The following is an 18,766-nucleotide window of genomic DNA, read 5'->3' on the forward strand; positions in this document are numbered from 1 at the left end:
TGCCTGAAAGACACTTGTAGAATTTATGCTTTTGACCAATGATCGTCAAAAGTTAACCTTGCATTTATTTTGTTAAAATATTTCCATGGTCTTCTTTATTTCTATTCTACCTGATGAACCACAAACTATCCTCACAGCACTTCATAACCAAGAGAAAATCTCACATCTTATACAGCCAGCATTGTTCTTTGCCTAAATTGCAGTCTACTCAGTTGCTACATCAGCAGCAGTAACAGACTTAAACATACAGCCCATCATCAGTATTCTTGTAGGACATAGCAGAAGGTGAGGACTGCAAGTGCTGGAGATCAGAGTCGTGAATGTATTGCTGGAAAAGCACAGCAGGTCAGGTAACATCCGAGCAACATGAGAATTGACGTTTTGGGCATAAGTCCTTCATTAGGAATCCTGATGAAGGGCTTATGCCCGAAACGTCAATTCTGCTTCTCGGTTGCTGCCTCACCTGCTGTGCTTTTCCAGCAACACACTCTCAACTCCCTGTAGGACTTGTGCCCTAGAAAATGGGGTTCAAAACACAGATGGGCTGGAGATGCATAGCAAGTATCCTCAGTTGGTGATTTGGAAAAGATTTGATGTCACCCTAAAATAAATATTACATCTCTCACAAGTCTTAAAGTGTTGCTCAGTTATATAGTCAGAAGGAATGATGTATTTCAGACTAGAAGAAAGTTAGTAGCATGTCATCTGCAAAAATGCAGAAGTGAATGGGGTGTCTACCAAGTGGACTGTTTAGTACTGGATACTGCCTATTGTATTCAATTGCTTGGTGTAAAATTGAGAGTGCATATCAACTACTCACAGTGCTTCAGTCGGTCAAGTGATTACTCAAAATCAAAATCACGCAGCAATTTATAAGGTTGCGATTTTTAAAAAAAATCTCCTTATTAAAGGCTCAGTTCCACACATACAAATGGGTGAGTATAATGTCAGAAGCACAAATTAACCCACTGTTGCGTTTGGGTAATGTTGGAGCTCAACTCATCCAGAGAAGTGGGGAGAATTCCATCGCACTGCTGACTTGTGCCATGCAGATGGTGGACAGGCTTTATGAGTTACCCATCACAGAATTCCTAGCTTCTTAGTAACTCTTGCTGCCACCATATTTTTATGACTGGTCCAGTAAAGTTTCTGCTCAATGGTAACCTCCAGGATGTCGATGATGGGAGATTCGATGATGGGAGATTCAATGATGGTAATGCCATTGAATGTCAAGGAGTGATGATTACATTCTTCCTTGTTGGAAATGCTCGGTCTGGTACTTATGGTTCAATTGTTACTTGCAACTTATTACATATGTTTTTAAGTTGTCTAGGTCTTGCTCCATAGAGACACAGAATGGTTCAGTGTCTAAGGAGTCACAAATGACGTTGAGCATTGCGAATCATTTCCACTTCTCACCTTCTATTGGACAGATGGTCATTGATGATGACCTGAAGACAGCAGGATCTTGCAGAATGAATTGTTTAGATTAACAAAACTCTTTCATTCTATCTGCATAGAAAGCTTAGTTCACTAATCAAATGATGTGTTTTGTGTTGTGTCACCATAGTCTTACCAGAACATTGGGGCTGCTTTCTCATTAGAGTGAATTGACTGGCGGTGATTTAACCTGTGGGCCAGCAGACCTTAGGTGAGGGAAGAGATTGAGAAGGAGAGTCCTTCTGTTGGCATCACACTGCTCTATAAACCAACAATCCAGCCAACTGAGCTAAACCAATTCCCAATTAAATGATATAGTTCAATTGAACAAAAAAAAAGTTGGTGGATAAAGCATCAGAAATTGAATGTATTACAATTAGAAGCCGAGGATTGATTCGACTTAGAAATTAAGTTCCCTGATATGGAAATGAAATGGAATACAGCATCTGTGCATGAAGTGTGTATTCATTCTCACACGTTGCCATGGTGTTGCTAAGAGTCATCAGTAACAAAAAAGTGCAGTCAGAAATCCATTGAACTCAAAAGGTTACCAAAACAAGGTTTCTTACACAGTGAAACAACTGGAACAAAAAGTCGTCATAATGATATAAAGCATGGGAACAGACCATTCAGCCCAACCAGTCCGTGCTGACCAGTCTCACCTGTCTGAGCTTGGCCCATATCCCTCCAAACATGATATTCATGTATTTACCCAAATGTCTTTAAAATATTTTAACTATACCCATATCCACCACTTCCTCAGGCAGTTCATTCCACACGAATCAACCTGTTAAAAAAAAGGCCCTTCACTTTTTAAAATCTTTCTCCTCTCATCTTAAAAATATGCCGCTTAGTCTTGAAATCCCCCACCTGAGGGAAATGGCACCCAAATTCATCTTAACTAAACCTCTCATTATTTTAGAATATCAGGTCACCTCTCAATCTCCTACACTCCAGAGAAAAAAAGTCCCAGCTTGCCCAGCCTCTCCTTATAGACAATAGACAATAGACAATAGACAATAGATGCAGGAGTAGGCCATTCTGCCCTTCGAGCCTGCACCGCCATTCAATATGATCATGGCTGATCATTCCTAATCAGTATCCTGTTCCAGCCTTATCTCCATACCCCTTGATTCCACTATCTTTAAGAGCTCTATCCAATTCTTTCTTAAAAGAATCCAGAGACTGGGCCTCCACTGCCCTCTGGGGCAGAGCATTCCACACAGCCACCACTCTCTGGGTGAAGTAGTTTCTCCTCATCTCTGTCCTAAATGGTCTACCCCGTATTTTTAAGTTGTGTCCTCTGGTTCGGCACTCCCCCATCAACGGAAATATGTTCCCTCCTGCCAGAGTGTCCAGTCTTTCATAAGCCTATACGTTTCAATCAGATCCCCTCTCAGTCTTCTAAACTCAAGGGTATACAAGCCCAGTCGCTTCAGTCTTTCCACGCAAGGCAATCCTGCCATTCCAGGAATTATAAATCAAACATCTCAGAAAGTTGACTGGGAAATGGAATGTGTTCTTAATGATTAAAATCAGGATTAAATATAATCACGAAGGAAACCCTGTAAATGGTTCTTTGCTCTTTCTCTTAACGGAGGAATGCTAGTGTCAGTGGGTCAAGTTCTGTCATTACAATCATATTCTTTGGAGCTCAGGGACAGAAATGACATGGACTGACACCAGACAGAGAGTAATGCTTTAATTGTGGGGTTGATGATGCATGAGCATTAAGGGAGTTATTATCATTCCCCCAATATAGATGCTCGTTTACATCCAGACATTGAACAGTCATATCCAATGTTGATGGACATTGCCGAGGGGCTCAGACATCTCACACGATTTCTAGCAGTGCTGGCATGGAACATAACTTGACAGGTGCATCTTTATGGATAATGCCCCCAGAATATTCCCTACCCATATCAGAATTTATGCCTGACCCCAGCATGGCCTATGTCCTAACTGGACCTAAATGTGTGCCAGGAAAAAGCAGAAGCGAAACTAAAGAAACTATCACCCTGAAACCTTGGGCTGAAGTAGAAGCGGACTTCAAACTCCAATATCATGGCACTGCTGAACCACACATAGGTAGTATGATTTATTAAGTATATTCTGTGGCAAGTTAACAGGTTTAAAATCAAAAACCAGCATTGGCCAATGCCTAGCCAAAAGTAGTCTGGCTGATGCATTAATTTGCACAGGGATGCCATTTAAAACTACTTCAAATAAAGCAATTAATCTTATTCCAAAAGAAGGAGGAAATACTCAAAATAAGTAAAACCATAGCATGGTGGGAGCACGTGTAAAAAGGTACCGTTTGATTACTTTGGACAGGAATTGTCGCAAGGTGATTGGATAGTATCGTTGCTCCCTGCAAGGTAATGATAACAGTCAATTTATCTACAAGGGTTAAACCCAGAAACTTGCTGGCAATCCTTAAACACTGCACTTCTGAAATGACAATTGATAGCCTTGCTGTGGATGAGTCTTTACTTTTCCTCCAGTTTAGTATTATTGTTATAGAAATGATAATTAGGATTCAGACAATTATAGGATCCAAGCGCAACAGATTTGTCACAAAAAAGGAGTCAAATCTTTTTGCATGGATTTCAAAAGTTCCCTTTAACAAGATGTTAATTATAGACAGTGGGATATCTGATACCTTGTTGCTGAAGTGCAGCACCCAAGTGAAAGAGGAACATGTGGACCTTTCACGTCTGCAAGCACAACAAAACTCAACCATGGTCTGATCCAATTTCATGTCTGCTGTGTACAGATGGCTGCAGTGACCACCACTACTCTCATATCAGGTTGTTATATTTGAACTCAGACCTTCCATAACAGTATTCCAGGCCAGACTATCTGGAGTCTGATGAAATATTCTGGGCGCAATATATTTAAATCAGGTTTACACTCTGCTATGTTTAGGCAACCAAGCTTTAATTCAGTATGTGAAACAAATGGACAACCTAGCTGTCTGTGTATTTCAACAATCCAAATAATTCCTTACAAATCAAAGTCAACACATGTGCACTCAGTGCATCAATGTGGAAATTAAAGTGAAGAATTAAAATAAATCAAAACAGATTCAACCAGCTCTAACACAGCTACCATCTGGAAATACAGACTTGCTTTTACTCCAAACATGATCATGTGTAACTGACTTTTACTTCTACTCCAATTCTAACAATTTTGAGTATGGTAAGTAACATGCATTTTAAATGGAACGGAGCTTAATGAGGTTAGAGGAGACAACTGAGGCACTGAAAGGGAAATCATTAGTTAGTCCTACACCTATTTATGAAACAACTAACATTTTAAACAGCAGGAAACAAATTTGCATGTCTAAAGGTAATTTGCAAAGGATACCCCTTTCTGCTACCTTGAAAGCCAAGATAAATTTACCAGAGTAAATGGTATATGCAGTTTCAAGTGCAACTGGTCTAAATTTTAAAAATTGAAAGGTGATGTTCTTAGCTAAAGTATGTTATTAATGTTACAATGTTGTGTTAAGACAACATGGTTACAGTTATCTCATTATAAGTTAGATTTAGCTAATCTGCTTTCAAAGTATACTATCCTGCAAAGTGGCAAAATCTAAACATTTCAAATTCACATTTACTGAATAAATAACTTTTCATCCAAAAATGTAACTTATTAGCAGTAAAACGTGATATTTGATTTAGATTATATCAATATTAACATTTGATAGATTGTGCAGATCAAATGTGCAAAAATCTTTTGCGCGTAAGTGCTTGCCTAGAACACTAAGTTTTGTAGAGCCACCTACCTAAACTGAATCACTTTCCTTACAGGAAGCTAGTGAAAACATCCAACAGAGAAGTTAAAGGACAAGAACATTTCTTCTGCATTAACAAACACCTGTAAAAGGTATTCTTCAGCCAGAAAACAATTTTATATTACGGATATCTATAGAATATACAACATGCTTCAAATATTCTTTAGACTCGCAGACATACAGTCTATACCTTCAGATCTGAGCAGTATCACTAAATAGATTAATAAATCATTAAATTGTCCTTAATTAGAAACTAGAGTATAAATCAACACTGGGACACAGCTGTCTGCAATCATTGCTAATAAATTTTAAAACAATTAAAAACTCTAGGAAATTTAATTTTTGGACTTCTGCCATTTTGTTGAACAGTAATCACCCTGTTTAACGAAAAACTGTTACTAAATTCTAAAGAACAACCCACGATTTGTACTAAAAGTAGAAGGAAAATAAGATAAATTGATGTTATTTTAATTCAAAGTCTTTGAGACAGGGAGAGACCTACAAAATAAGTTTAATTTTTACAATTCAATGTTGCAACCTGTCTGACCAATTCATTGAATTAGCTTACCTTGCACTTTTGTCCCCAAACAGTTCCAGTCACTTCCTCCACAGAATTAAAGCTCTTTTGCTCTGATCTGGGGGCTACATGGATTTGTAAATGAGGGATTCCAACCTTTGATTGCTTAGGTTTCGAGTGATAACTGGAAACCAACTGACAGGGAACTTCAAGCGAATGGCTCCTTTGAAAAATCGGACGTTTATTTTGATCATTTATAATTTCCCTTTCTATCACACCATTGAATGAAGGTAAACATACAGAGGTGCTCCTTATTAACTTGTTAGGATGATGTGTACGTCCAGCATTTAAAGAACTCTGCTTAAACTCCTTCATGAACGACTCAGGCTGAATTTGTCCTTCCTTGGTCTCTGTTCCAAATACATGAGCTCTTTGGTAATTTAAGTGCAGAATGTGATTCAAAGGTCTTTGCAGTTTCTTCACCTTCCCCCAAGACTCTGCTTCGTCCTCACCATAATCTATTGCTCGATTTTTGCCAGGTTGCTGTCCATTACAATGAAGTGACTTAATGTCTCTAATTTCAGTAGAAGCACAAATTGGGTTAGACAAACGCAGTCCATTAACTGCTGTTGCAACAAAACATGCACTTGCTTCTTTGAATTTAGACACAGCCTGATCTTCATCTTGATTTGGTTCATGGGGGCAAGGAAGGAATCTATTTAATGTGGGATTGTTACTTGCACTTGTAAAAGGATCTGGGCTTGTTGGTGTAGCTGGCGGAGTGCTACATGGACTCTGAGGAAATATCACCAGTGATGAACAACGTCTCAACGGCACCTTCGATTTCCTCAACTTTACCGATGCTTTGGTGGACCCCACCGCACATTCTAAAAGCTCTTGGTCAAAAGAAATATCAGGATTGCATGAACCACCCTCACTGCCACTGTTGCTTGTACGAGTACTAGGTTCACATTGTCCTCTGGATTGTTTGGACTGCAGTGATATTTGCAACGTGGAGCTTTTTTTGCGGTGATGATCACTGTTACTAACCTGTGGTATAAACAATGAAGAACTTCGCTGTAGGATACGTTCACCCTGTGATGCTGTCTGCACGACCACAGGTTCATGTGTAGTCACTTGGTGAACATTCTTTATCACATTTACTGGTACAGTCTCAACTGTCATACAAATGTTACTCTCCAAGCCTTCTCCCGAAGTTTCAGACAGTGGGTCAGTGTTGCTCCTCCTGGTTGCAAAATGCAATCGCAAACGACGGGCCATTCTTCCTTTTTGAAATACAATAAAGTGGTCCTAGGTTGGAATGAATCTGAGCTGGTTAAAAACTCACATTCTGCAGAGAAAGCTTAAGGCAATCATAGCAAGCACTGCCACATGCGATACGGTCACCATCAGGAGCTGTAGATAAGCAGAAATAGCTGAAGTGACAAGCAGCATTCCAGTCATTAGTGCACCAAGGCTATTAAGCCTAGGAAGTTAGAAATGTCCAGCAGCAAAAATCATGATCGCAGGAATACCTCCCGCAAGTCTGAATAGCCATGAGTGTCTCTAACGGTGAGAAATAAAGGCAGACGCTCTTCCACAGCACTGAAAACTCAGCAACCTTTACAAGAAGCTCAGCTGCTGCACACTGTTTGAATTCTAGCCAACCTTGCTTCAATTAAATCTCCTTTACTTGCATGAATGACTGAATCCAACCCAAAATCAACATCTTCTTGCATTTCGGTTTCATATATTACATCTCGTCCCCGGCAAGCAAGCTAAATATGTGGCACTGCTTTAGGCAGTGGAGTTTCAAACATTTCTCCTACACTGAACCAACATCGTATTTTTACCCCATAGTATTGCATTACAGGAAATTTTAAAGAGCGACATCCAGCATAATTCAGAATCAAAAGGCTTTCTGAGTATTACCCACAATGTTAAAACCTCAGGGATATGAGAAATAGACAGGAAGCGACTGTTAATAACTACGAGAGCACTCCATAGTTTTGCATTTACAGTCAAATACAATTTGCCTTCATCAGTTCCTCAATGTGATAAGAACATTTTTTTTGGCAGACAGTAGTTCTGAACTCACATTTTCAGTCCTGCTTTAACCAAACACATTGAAATCCAACCGTATAAAAGAAGAAACCATTTAAAAAAAGTAAATCCTTGCTTAAAAAAAAATAAAAACAGAACTATTATTAGACTCCCATTGGACTGAAATCCTGCTAGTACTGGGCTGCTGCTTGTCAAGACTGTTCAGTGTAGCTAACTGGGAAAAACCTCTCTCTTCATACACAGAAATGCCACATTCTGACATTTGAAACTCGTGGCTGTGCCAAAGGAGTTACATTCTTTTCTTCCTGTGGCTTTCCGATCAGCTGCACAGATTCAAAAGCACTGAATAAGTAATTTATTTTTAAGTGGAAACATTTTTCAAATACTTTCCTCTTCATCTTGTAATCATGTAATAAAGGTACAATCTTAACACATCAGAAATTGTTCCTCAATGATGACAGCTTTGCACCAACATTTCAGGCTATGATACTGCATACACTTTACAAGCAAGAGAAAATTTCCTTTGAGTGAAGTCACACAGATTTTACGTTCCAAGCCTTGCAAGATGTAAAGTTATTTGACATTTTAGTGTGTGGAACCATGACATAAGATGACTAGCCACTTCACACATTCCAGTTAAAACCTTAACATAATACTTTATTAACCAAACACTCAACAGTTTGCAAGTTGCTACGCAGGAATAGTAGACCATTCAGCTGGATTGATGAAATAAAACGTGCAATATTTTTCCACGAGTCAAACAGCAAGTGTTTGGTAACTGTATAATGGCCATCTTAATGCCCTTAGGAGCTAAAAGTGGCTGCACAATGGAAAAATGTACTGCTTACAATCAAAAGCTGTAACAACTACACCATTTTCTGCTGGCATTTTAACAGATGCCTTTTACGAAAATTTTCTACCACTGCACAGAAGTGAGAAAGTTATTCTGAACTGCAAATAAAACTAAAAATGGCCCTTTGAGCATTTCAATTTGCACTTAGTCAAAAAGCAAACAAAATAGCTAACCTAACTAAACAGCGTGCACCAGAGCCATAGGTAGTTTCTTTGTACAGAAATAAATGCTTGGTCAAACTCCTTTTTTTATTGCAAAAACATTTCCATAAAAAATGCATCTGGATAGAACAATGCCCTCTTTGTAGAAAAAAAATTAGCATCATGCTTTTCGATTCCAGGACTTTTTTTTTCCCTAAATAAAGTTCCAGACAGCCAAAGGCATAGGAATTTTTGTTACACACCAGCTCAGCTTTTTCAACATTGCATTGAACTGGAATACTTACAGCCTTTGCAGTTTCTCAGTCTCACTCTGCATTCTAGATTCAGTATTACTAATGACAAAATACACTGCTCTAAACACTAGAATGTCTGATTTGAAGAAAAGTACCAAGCTTCTCAAATGGAAACAAAATCTTAATATACCAAATTAAATCCCAAACTTTTGGGAGCACACACCTGAACAACTATCTTACAATATCAACAGAAATTCTACAAATGTAAAAATGTCAACAGTAAAAGAATTGTCTGTGCAGAAATGCTTACTGTCTGGAGTTTCTTTAAATTGACACAACTCAGAAGCAATTTTATTAGCCTTGTTCTGGTAACAATATATGCCGGAGGAAGTAGTGAAACAGCCCACAGAGCTGAAAATGTGTTGCTGGAAAAGTGCAGCAGGTCAGGCAGCATCCAAGGAGCAGGAGAATCGACGTTTCGGGTATGAGCCCTTCTCCCTGAAGAAGGGCTCATGACCAAAACGTCAATTCTCCTGCTCCTTGGATGCTGCCTGACCTGCTGCGCTTTTCCAGCAATACATTTTCAGCTCTGATCTCCAGCATGTGCAGTCTCACTTTCTCCTAGAAGATCCAAGCAGCCCACAGAATCAGTCTCCAAAAGAAAACACTTGTTGTTTAATTAAATGAAGAACAACGTCAGGCTGAAGGAAAAAGAAGGAAATGGTGAGCGGTTGTTCAAAAGCTCTGGGTGTGCTGGAGTGGGGGGGGGGACCAGCAATGTTAATGAGGGCACCCTGAAAAAGTGACGCTGTTTGAGGAGTGCTGACGTGAGCATAGACATTGGGAACTAGTCTGAGGACTGACATTCTTGCAACTGAGGGAGTAGAGGGAAGGTTCACCTGACTGATTCCCAGGATGGCAGGACTGACATATGAGGAAGAATTGGATAGAATGGGCTTGTATTTTCTGGAATTTAGAAGAATGAAGGAGGATCTCATGGAAGTATATAAAATCTTGTTGGGACTGGACAAGCTAGATGCGGGAAGAATATCCCCGATGTTGGGGGAAGTCCAGAACTAGAGGTCACACTCCAAAAATAAGGGGTAAGCTATTCAGGACTGAAAAGAAGAATTCCTTCACTCAGAAGAATTCTCTCCCACAGGAAGCTGTTGGGGCTAGTTCATTAGATATATTCAAGAGGGAGCTGGATGTGGCCCTTGTGGGAGAGGACAGGAATGGGATGCTGAGATTACATGATCAGCCATGACTGTACTGAATGATGGTGCAGGCTCGAAGGGCTGAATGGCCTATATTTGCACCTATTTTCTTTGTTTCTATGTCTCTATGTAACTGCAGTTGATGGCACTCTAATTGTTAATAGATAACCGGTAACTTCAGAAGTGTGACAGGGTGGTGGAAACAAATTCAATAGTAGTTCTCAAAAATGAACTGGATAAATATTTAACAAGAAATGATTACAGGGATTTAAATGGAAATACTGGGAAGTGAGATGAACTGGATTGCTTCTCAAAAGAACTGGCGGAGAAATGATGGGTCAAATGGCCTCCTCCTTTGTTACATTATTCTGTAACTACTCGGAGTGCCAAGTTGAAGTTAAAACTTGCAAAATTGTTGTAGCAGTACATTTGAAAATCAGCTCTGTTGCCATGCATTGCTATGCTTGACAATGTCAATTTGTGGATTTGCAGTGTTACCCATCATGAGGAAACAAAGTGGATGCTGAATGCATCCTCACAGAAAAACAAGCAAAACTGGAGGGTCAGTCACCAGTCAAATCCTGCATTCTACTTACCTGTAGACTGTCACAGGCCTGTAGAACTTTAACATCCTTGTTATCATAGGAAAGGGATCAACATAATTAACAAATTTTCATTGTTTACGAAAAAATAAACTATGCTAAGCCATACACCGCTATGTCATGCCATTATGACTCAAGCTTGGAGGAAAATAACTGGGAAGCATGATGGTAATGTCACTCCGATTGTAATCCATGCCCAGGCTTATGGGTCCAAATCCTACCATAGCAAATAATGAAATCTGAATTCAACAAAATATTGAATTAAAAGTTAATTCAATGGTAACTATGCAATCATTCTTGGTTGTTGTAAAAAAAAAACTATCTGGATCACCAATGTCCATTTAGGAAGGAAATCAGCAGTCTTCACCAGTCTGGCCTACATATGATTCCAGACCCACAATAGACTCTACAAGCCCTCAAAAGACCTAAACTCCAGAGGTGAGGTGAGGTGACTGTCCTTGATGTCAAGGTAGCATTTGACCGAATGTGGCATCAAAGAATCCTCATAAAACTGAAGTCATTGGGAATCGGGAAAATAATCTCCACTCTTGGAGTCATACCTAGCACAAAGAAAAATGGCCATGATTGATGGTGGTCAATCACCTCAGTTCAAGGATATCACTGCACGAGTTCTGCAAGGAACTAAGCATCTTCAACTTCCTCATCAATAAGTCTCCATCATAAAGATTAGAGGTGGGAATTTGTGATTCCTCAGATACTGAAACATTCTGAATAAAAATAAAAATAAAAAGAACTGTGGATGCTGTAAATCTGAGGAAGGGTCACTCAACCCGAAACGTTAACTCTGGTTTCTCTCCACAGATGCTGCCAGACCCGCTGAGCTTTTTCAGCAATATCTGTTTTTGTTACTGAAAGATTCTGTGCCCATACAGAGTCACATCCGGCCTGGGCTGATACATGGTGACTAATATTTATGCATCAGAAGTGTCAGTCAATAATTATCTCTAACAAGAGAAAATCTAATCATTGCCCCATGACATTCAATGGCTTTACCATTGCTGAATCCTCCACAATCAACATCCTGTTGATTACCAATGACCAGAAACTGAACTGGAGTAGCCATATAATTAGAGTGGCTACAAAAGCTGGTTAGGGGCCATATAAATATTTTGACTACAAGAGAAGGTGAGAGGCTAGTTAATAGTGAGTAACAGACAACCTTTATCCACCATCCACAAGGCACATGATTGCTCTCCACTTGCTTGGATCGGTGCAGCTTCAACACTACTCAAGAACCCAGCCACCATCTTCACTCCCTCTACCACTCACACAGTGGCAGCAGTACCACAAATTACAGTAACTTACCGAGGATTCTTCAACAGCAGTTTATAAACCCACAACCTCTGCCACCAAGAAGGAGAAGGACAGCAAAAATATGGGAACATCAGCACCTGCAAAGTCCCCATCAAGGAAAATGCTATCTTGACTTGTAAACATATTGCCTTTATTTCACTATCATTGGGTCAAAATCCTAAAACTCTCATCCCAACACCATGTGGGTGGACCACTAGCTCACCAGTAGCTTCTCCAGGACAACAAGCAATGAGCAATCAACACTGGCATAACCAATGATGCCCACATCCCATGGACAAATCAAAACACCATGGTAATTAGAGATGTAAATTAATCTGAAACATTGAGTCAGAAATACTGTATAGCTACAGAACTTGTGACACAATTATCATCTTAATCAGAATTATTACCTTAATCAGAACATACCATGCAAAAGTGAGACAATGACATCCTTCCTTTGTATTCAGAAGCTACAAATAAAAATAAGAGTTGGGTTTATCCACTTCAGTGGCAACTTCATTATACTCACCAAACGGTTTTCATCAAACACTTCAAAAAGAATTCGATGCTGCATTGGTTGAACCTAGGAAAAGACAAATATAAAAGTATGCTCATTAGAAAGGACACAGGAGATTTTCATATGACACCCACCCAAGTTGTAATTTAACAGAACGTAAATGCGCCTTTAACCTTGCCATGCAAGTAATCAATGGTGAAACTTCTCAAAGTAGTTTTAACTGTTTCTCAGAAAGTACACAACACCAGGTTATAGTCCAACAGGTTTAGTTGAAAACACTAGCTTTCAAAGCACTGCTCCTTCATCAGGTGGTTGTGGCGAATAAGATAAGATGACACAGAATTTATAGCCAAATGAGTACAGTGTCATGGAGATGTGATGATACATTAAACAATTTTAGATCAAGTCTTTCATCTTTTAGAATGGGATGTGTTGGTTTCTGTTCTTTGATATTAAAGAACCTGGAGTTGTGTGATTTTTAACTTTGTCCACCCCACTTCAACACTGGCACTGCCAGGTTTCAGGAAGTGGGCCAAATTAGTTAGAAAATGCCATGCAACATTTTAACTCTTAATCTGAAGCAGATAAGAACCAAAGTCCCAAAACAAAAACTGACAAATCCATTGGGACTCATATCATGCCTGTCTATTAGGTAGCAGATTACAAAATTAAAATCACTCCATAAATACCAAAAATCTAGGAAGAGTTATATGAGAAAATGAAAATCCTAATTGGCTAATGTAGCATATAAAAAACACACTGTCTGTTCTCATAGTCAACGTTTAATCTAATTTTAAAATTTATAGTTTCATTCTCAGTATTGAAGCTTGTGTGGACTCAGTTTCCTACTCATTGCTTTGATGAATCTGTCCAACATCTCACATGGCCAGCATAAAAAATATGCTGACCAAGATTTGAATCACAGATGCAATGAAGATCGTGTCAAGAACTATTTTAGCTCATACATCCTCCATTATCTCATGACAATTTCCAATTGTTTCTAATTATTCCACTGTTTTTCTTCCATTATCAAATCCCCAAATTCATTCTAAATGTTGGTCACCTTAGGTTTAGAAACTTCTTGATACTAATCTCAAATGCATTTTTGACTGTCCTTTTGAATTGCTTTATTTCAATTTCAAGTAGCCTTCTGAGGTGCTTTCCTCCACTTTGAAAAATTCAAATGTATACCTGCAAAGTGACCATGACTGGACCTGAAAACTTCAGTGTATTTGACATTTCAGAAATTGAGCAAGGAAAAGGAGGTGAGGTGACTTTACTAATAAAAGCCAAAATTTAAAAACAAGAAATGATATTGATTCAGAGAATTAAATTGTTAAATCAGTTTGGGTAAAAGTAAGTAAAAGTAAAGTACATAAGTCACTGTTTGAAATAGTTTATGCACGGTCACTTTAAGTCAAAGTGTAAGTCAACAAATAATGAGGGCTTATATTAAAGGAAGGTTCTGTTCAGCGACTGGACAAATCAAATTAGCCTGAAGCACAAGTTCTCAGAGTGTAATCCATACCTAGAACTAACTTTCTGGAACTGTCACAGTTAAGAAAAAAAGTTATTTTAGACCCAGTAATGTCTAACCAGCTGGGTGTTATGGTGCATTAAGTGACATTCTTGTCTCTGAGCCAGAAGCTGTAGATTTGAGACCCAGTTTAGGACTTAATGGCCATACGGTTGACAAAACAGGTTGATTTTCTCTGCCATAAGTTTAATGGCAAAAAGCAACAAATTGTTCTGGTCAACCATGCTTGATGCAACAAGATGCTCTTCAAGCTACAGCCTCTAAAGGCAGGCCACCAAACTGTTCCAGAAAAAGAAAAGCTATAGAAACAGACAAACACATACTTTGCTTCAAAGTATTCAATGCTAATGTCCAATGAGATATAATTAATGATCCCATAGTAAAAGATCAACTAAACAAGAGAGTGTTCTTAACAACACAGAATTTCACATTCAATATGAGGATGAAAAATGTATTTCTTAAACTAGTGCCTTAAACTTAAATAAAGGTAATTACAAGAGTAAGAAGACAGAGTTGACTGAAACAAAATGGGAAAATAGATTAAGAAAGAAAGATAAGTAACAGCAGATGCTTAAGGAACTATTTCACACTTCTCCAAGATATTCCACTGAGAAAGTAAGGTATTATGAGTAGGATGCACTATCCTTGGTTAAACTATGTAAGGATGGCATCAAATTGAACAAAAAAGACTGTACACTGCTACAAATATTAGTCATGATTTGGAGGTGCCAGTGTTGGACTGGGGTATGCAAAGTAAAAAAAAAATCACTACACCAGGTTATAGTCCAACAGGTATATTTGGAAGCACTAGCTTTTGGAGCACTGCTCCTTCATCAGGTGGTTGTGGAGCATAAGACACAGAATATGGTCCACAGCAATCTGATAAAGGAGCAGCACTCTGAAAGCTAGTGCTCCCAAATAAACCTGTTGGGCAACAACTTGGTGTTGTGACTTTTAACAAATCTTAGTGGTAGCCAAGATGACGGATAAATATTTAGTTACCAGAAAAGGGTGACTCAAAAAATAATGAAGGGGAATATAAAGACTGAAAATGGGTGCAGAGGTATTGATTTCAATTTTTTTTTAAAAATGCCGACATTCAGGAAAGGTCTGAGGGATTGGAAAGCCACAAATTTAACACCATTATTCAAGAAAGGAAGGAGAAAGAAGCACAAAACTATATTCCAGTTTGCCCTATGGCAGTCATTCAGAGAATGCTACAATCCATTATAAGGTATTTCACAAATTTATTTTCAATCTCTTTAGGATGTATCAAGCAGGGTGAATAAAGGGGAACCAACAGGTGTAATCTACGTGGATTTCCAAAGGGCATTCAAAGTTTCTCATAAAGGGTACTGCAAAGATTCATGATGTTGGGGGTTTATATATTGGCATGGTTAGAATATTGCTTAACCAACAGGAAAGACACATGTAATAAATGGATTATCAGATTGACTAACTAATTAATAGAATGCCACAGGCTGATGCCTCCAATATTTACAAACTAAATTAATGACTTGGAAGAAGGGACAGACAGCGCTAAGGTTAACTTGAATGTACAAAGATAGATGGGAAATTAAGTTGAGGAGGATACAAAGAATCTATGAAAAGTAGATTAAATCAATAGCCAAAATAAAAAGGCAATGGAGTATAATGTAGAAATAACGTCGAAAATTCAAAGTATTCACTTTGGCAGGAAGAATAAAAGGGCAGACTTTATTTTAATATTTGTTCACATAGTGGATGCACCATTGACTAGGCCAATGTTTATTGCCATCACTCATTGTCCTTGAGAAAGTAGTAGTGAGTCACCTTTCTGAGCTTTTGCAATCCATGGGAGTAGGTATGCACACAGTGCAATTAGATTGGAGTTTGAGAATTGTGACACAGTGAAGGAATAGTGATATATTTTCAAGTCAGGATGGTGAGTGGCCTGGAGGGAACATGCAGGTGATGGTTGTCCCACGCATCTGCTGCCCTTATCTTTCTCAGTGGTAGTGGTTACATGTGTGAAAGGTTTAATGTTTTATATTTAAATGGACAAAAATTGCAGTGTGCTGCAATAGAGAGAGAGAGAGAGAGAGAGAGAGAGAGAGAGAGAGAGAGAGAGAGAGAGAGAGAGAGAGAGAGAAGGCAAACACAAAAGTTGGCATGCAGCACAGCATGTAATTTGGAAGCCAAATGGAATGTTAGCCTTCATTGCAAGGGTGAAAAAAGTAGGGAAGTCTTGCTACATCCTGTACAGGGAACGGGTGAGGCCATGCCTGGATTACTGTGTAGAGTTGTGATGTTGGTACTTAGGAAGATCAGGTCAGAAAATGCTCATTAGTTTGATTTCTGGGATACAGCTGTGATCTTATGAGGATAGGTTGAGCTGATCAGGCCTACACTCATTCCTGTTTAGAGGTGATCACGTTGAACAAAAAGATTGGAGATGGCTCGATAGAGAGTGTTCCTTCCTGGCAGAACTAGAGGGGCACATTATAAAATTAAGGGGCTTGCCTTAAGAAAGAGAGGAGGAAGAAACTGTCTTTGGAATTCTCTATCCCAGACAGCAGTGGAGGATGTCACGGAACATATTCATGACTGAGTTGCACAGATTTTTCATCAACAAGGAAGTTGAGAATTATGAAGGAGAGACAAGACAGTGGTGTTGAGCCCACAGTCAGATCAGCTATGATATTATCAAATGTCACAGTTAGTTCAATGGGTCAGAAGTGTTGGTCCTCTAGAGAATGAAAATGTACAATAAAATAGTAGAGAATAGGCAAATGAAATAAATATTTTGCTTTTTTTTCATTATCATTCATTTACAGGATGTGGCTGTCTTTAGCATTTATTTCCCATCTCTAATTTCCCAGGGGGCAGTTAAGGGTCAACCACATTGCTGTGTGTCTGGAGTCACATATAGGCCATACCAGCTAAAGGATGGCAGTTTCCTTCCCTCCAATTTCCTGGGTTTCTGGATTAACAGAACAGATTTAATACCACTAGGCTATCTCATCCCCTTCAGTCTTCTGGGCAGAGGAGAGAGAAGAATAAGCATAAATCAAGAAATAGAAGGGAGACAGGAGCAAAACTACAAGGGTGATGGATATGATACTAAGCAAATTAATGCAGTTGCAGGCTGATAGGTCTCCAAGTCCAGACGGGCATTATGCTAGAGTCTTCAAAGAGGCGGTGGATGTGTTGGTGTTAATTTTCCAAATTTTCCTAGATTCATGAAAGGTTTTATCACACTGGAAAGTATCCAAAATAACCCATTTATTCAGTAAGGGAGGGAGATAGAAAATAGGAAACTATAGAGCAGCTTGCTTTGCATCCAAAGAAAAGTGTTAGAAACGATGATAGCCATGCACGTAGGAAATCTCAAGGTAATCAGGAAGAGTTGGCAAGGTTTTGTCAAAGGAAAATCATGTTTAAACAACTTATTCATATTCCTTAAAGAAGTAAAATGCAGTGTGGATAAAGGAAAGCCTGCTAAATATATTATACTTGGATACCCAGAAGGCATTTCATAAAGTGCCACACCAAAGGTTATTGCAGAAATAAAAGCTCACAGTACAGGTGGTAACATTAGCATGGTGAGAAAATTGCCTGGCTGGAAAAAAAACAAAGTATGCACAGATTGGCACCCGAATTAACAGAATGTGACAAGTAGAGTCCTGCAGGAGCTTCAACTTACAATTTAGGTCATGACTTAAATGAGAGAAGCCAATACATTGTAACTAAATTTGCATGACGACACCAAGAAAAGTAGGAAATTATGTTGCGAAGAAATAGAAGGAATTGCAGATAAATGTAGATAGGTCGAGTGAGTGGGCAAAACGTAGCAGATGTATAATCTGGGAAAATGTGAACTTTTCACTTTTTGCAGGAAGAACGAAAAAGACTACTACTTGAACGAAGAATGATTGCAGAACTCCAGGTGTGAAGGGATTTAGGTATTCGCATTCACGAGTAACAAAAGGGTAGTATGCAAGTACTGCACACAATCAAGGTGGCTAATGGGATGCTATCTTTTATTATGAGAGGAATTGAATATAAAAATGAGAATGTTATGCTTCAATTATATAGGACATTGGTGAGACCATATCTCACAGTTTTGGTTTCTTTGTTTAAAGAAGGATGTTAACACGGAGGCAGTTCAAAAGAGCTTTGCTACATTGATATGTTGAATGAGTAGGTTGTTTTAGGAGCCTGGATTTGTTTCATTTGGAGTTTAGAAGACGGAGGGGAGGCTTAAAATGTGTAAGATCCTCAAAGGTCTTGACAAGGTGGACTTGAAAAGGATGTTTCCTCTTGTGGGCGAGTCCAGCATGAGGGAGCACTGCTTTAAAATTAGGGGTCACATTCCGAGGGTTGTGCAACTTTGGTACAGAATGCTTCAGAAGACCGTGGAGAGAGGATTATGGAATACATTGAAGGCAGAGGCAAATAGCTTCTTATAAGGCAGGGGAATTGAGGATCATTGGGGTAGACAGTTTTGGAATTTGTAACACAAATAAACAG

General features: G+C 38.9%; 1 protein-coding gene across 4 annotated transcripts in view; it reads right to left on the reverse strand.

The window, feature by feature from the left end:
- The window catches only part of nedd4a (NEDD4 E3 ubiquitin protein ligase a), a 160,235-nt gene that overhangs the window by 85,710 nt on the left and 55,759 nt on the right, over positions 1-18,766 (reverse strand). For 2 of the 4 annotated variants that reach the window (XM_072564986.1, XM_072564985.1), the window contains exon 5: positions 12,730-12,783. In XM_072564986.1, coding sequence (XP_072421087.1) covers positions 12,730-12,783 — 54 coding nt within the window. Of the gene's footprint in view, positions 1-5,807; positions 7,130-12,729; positions 12,784-18,766 lie in introns of those variants that run through there. The other 2 variants (XM_072564983.1, XM_072564984.1) reach the window with 2 other exon arrangements.

The sequence above is a fragment of the Chiloscyllium punctatum genome, chromosome 48 (assembly GCF_047496795.1).
Source record: "Chiloscyllium punctatum isolate Juve2018m chromosome 48, sChiPun1.3, whole genome shotgun sequence".
NCBI classification, from domain to species: domain Eukaryota; kingdom Metazoa; phylum Chordata; class Chondrichthyes; order Orectolobiformes; family Hemiscylliidae; genus Chiloscyllium; species Chiloscyllium punctatum.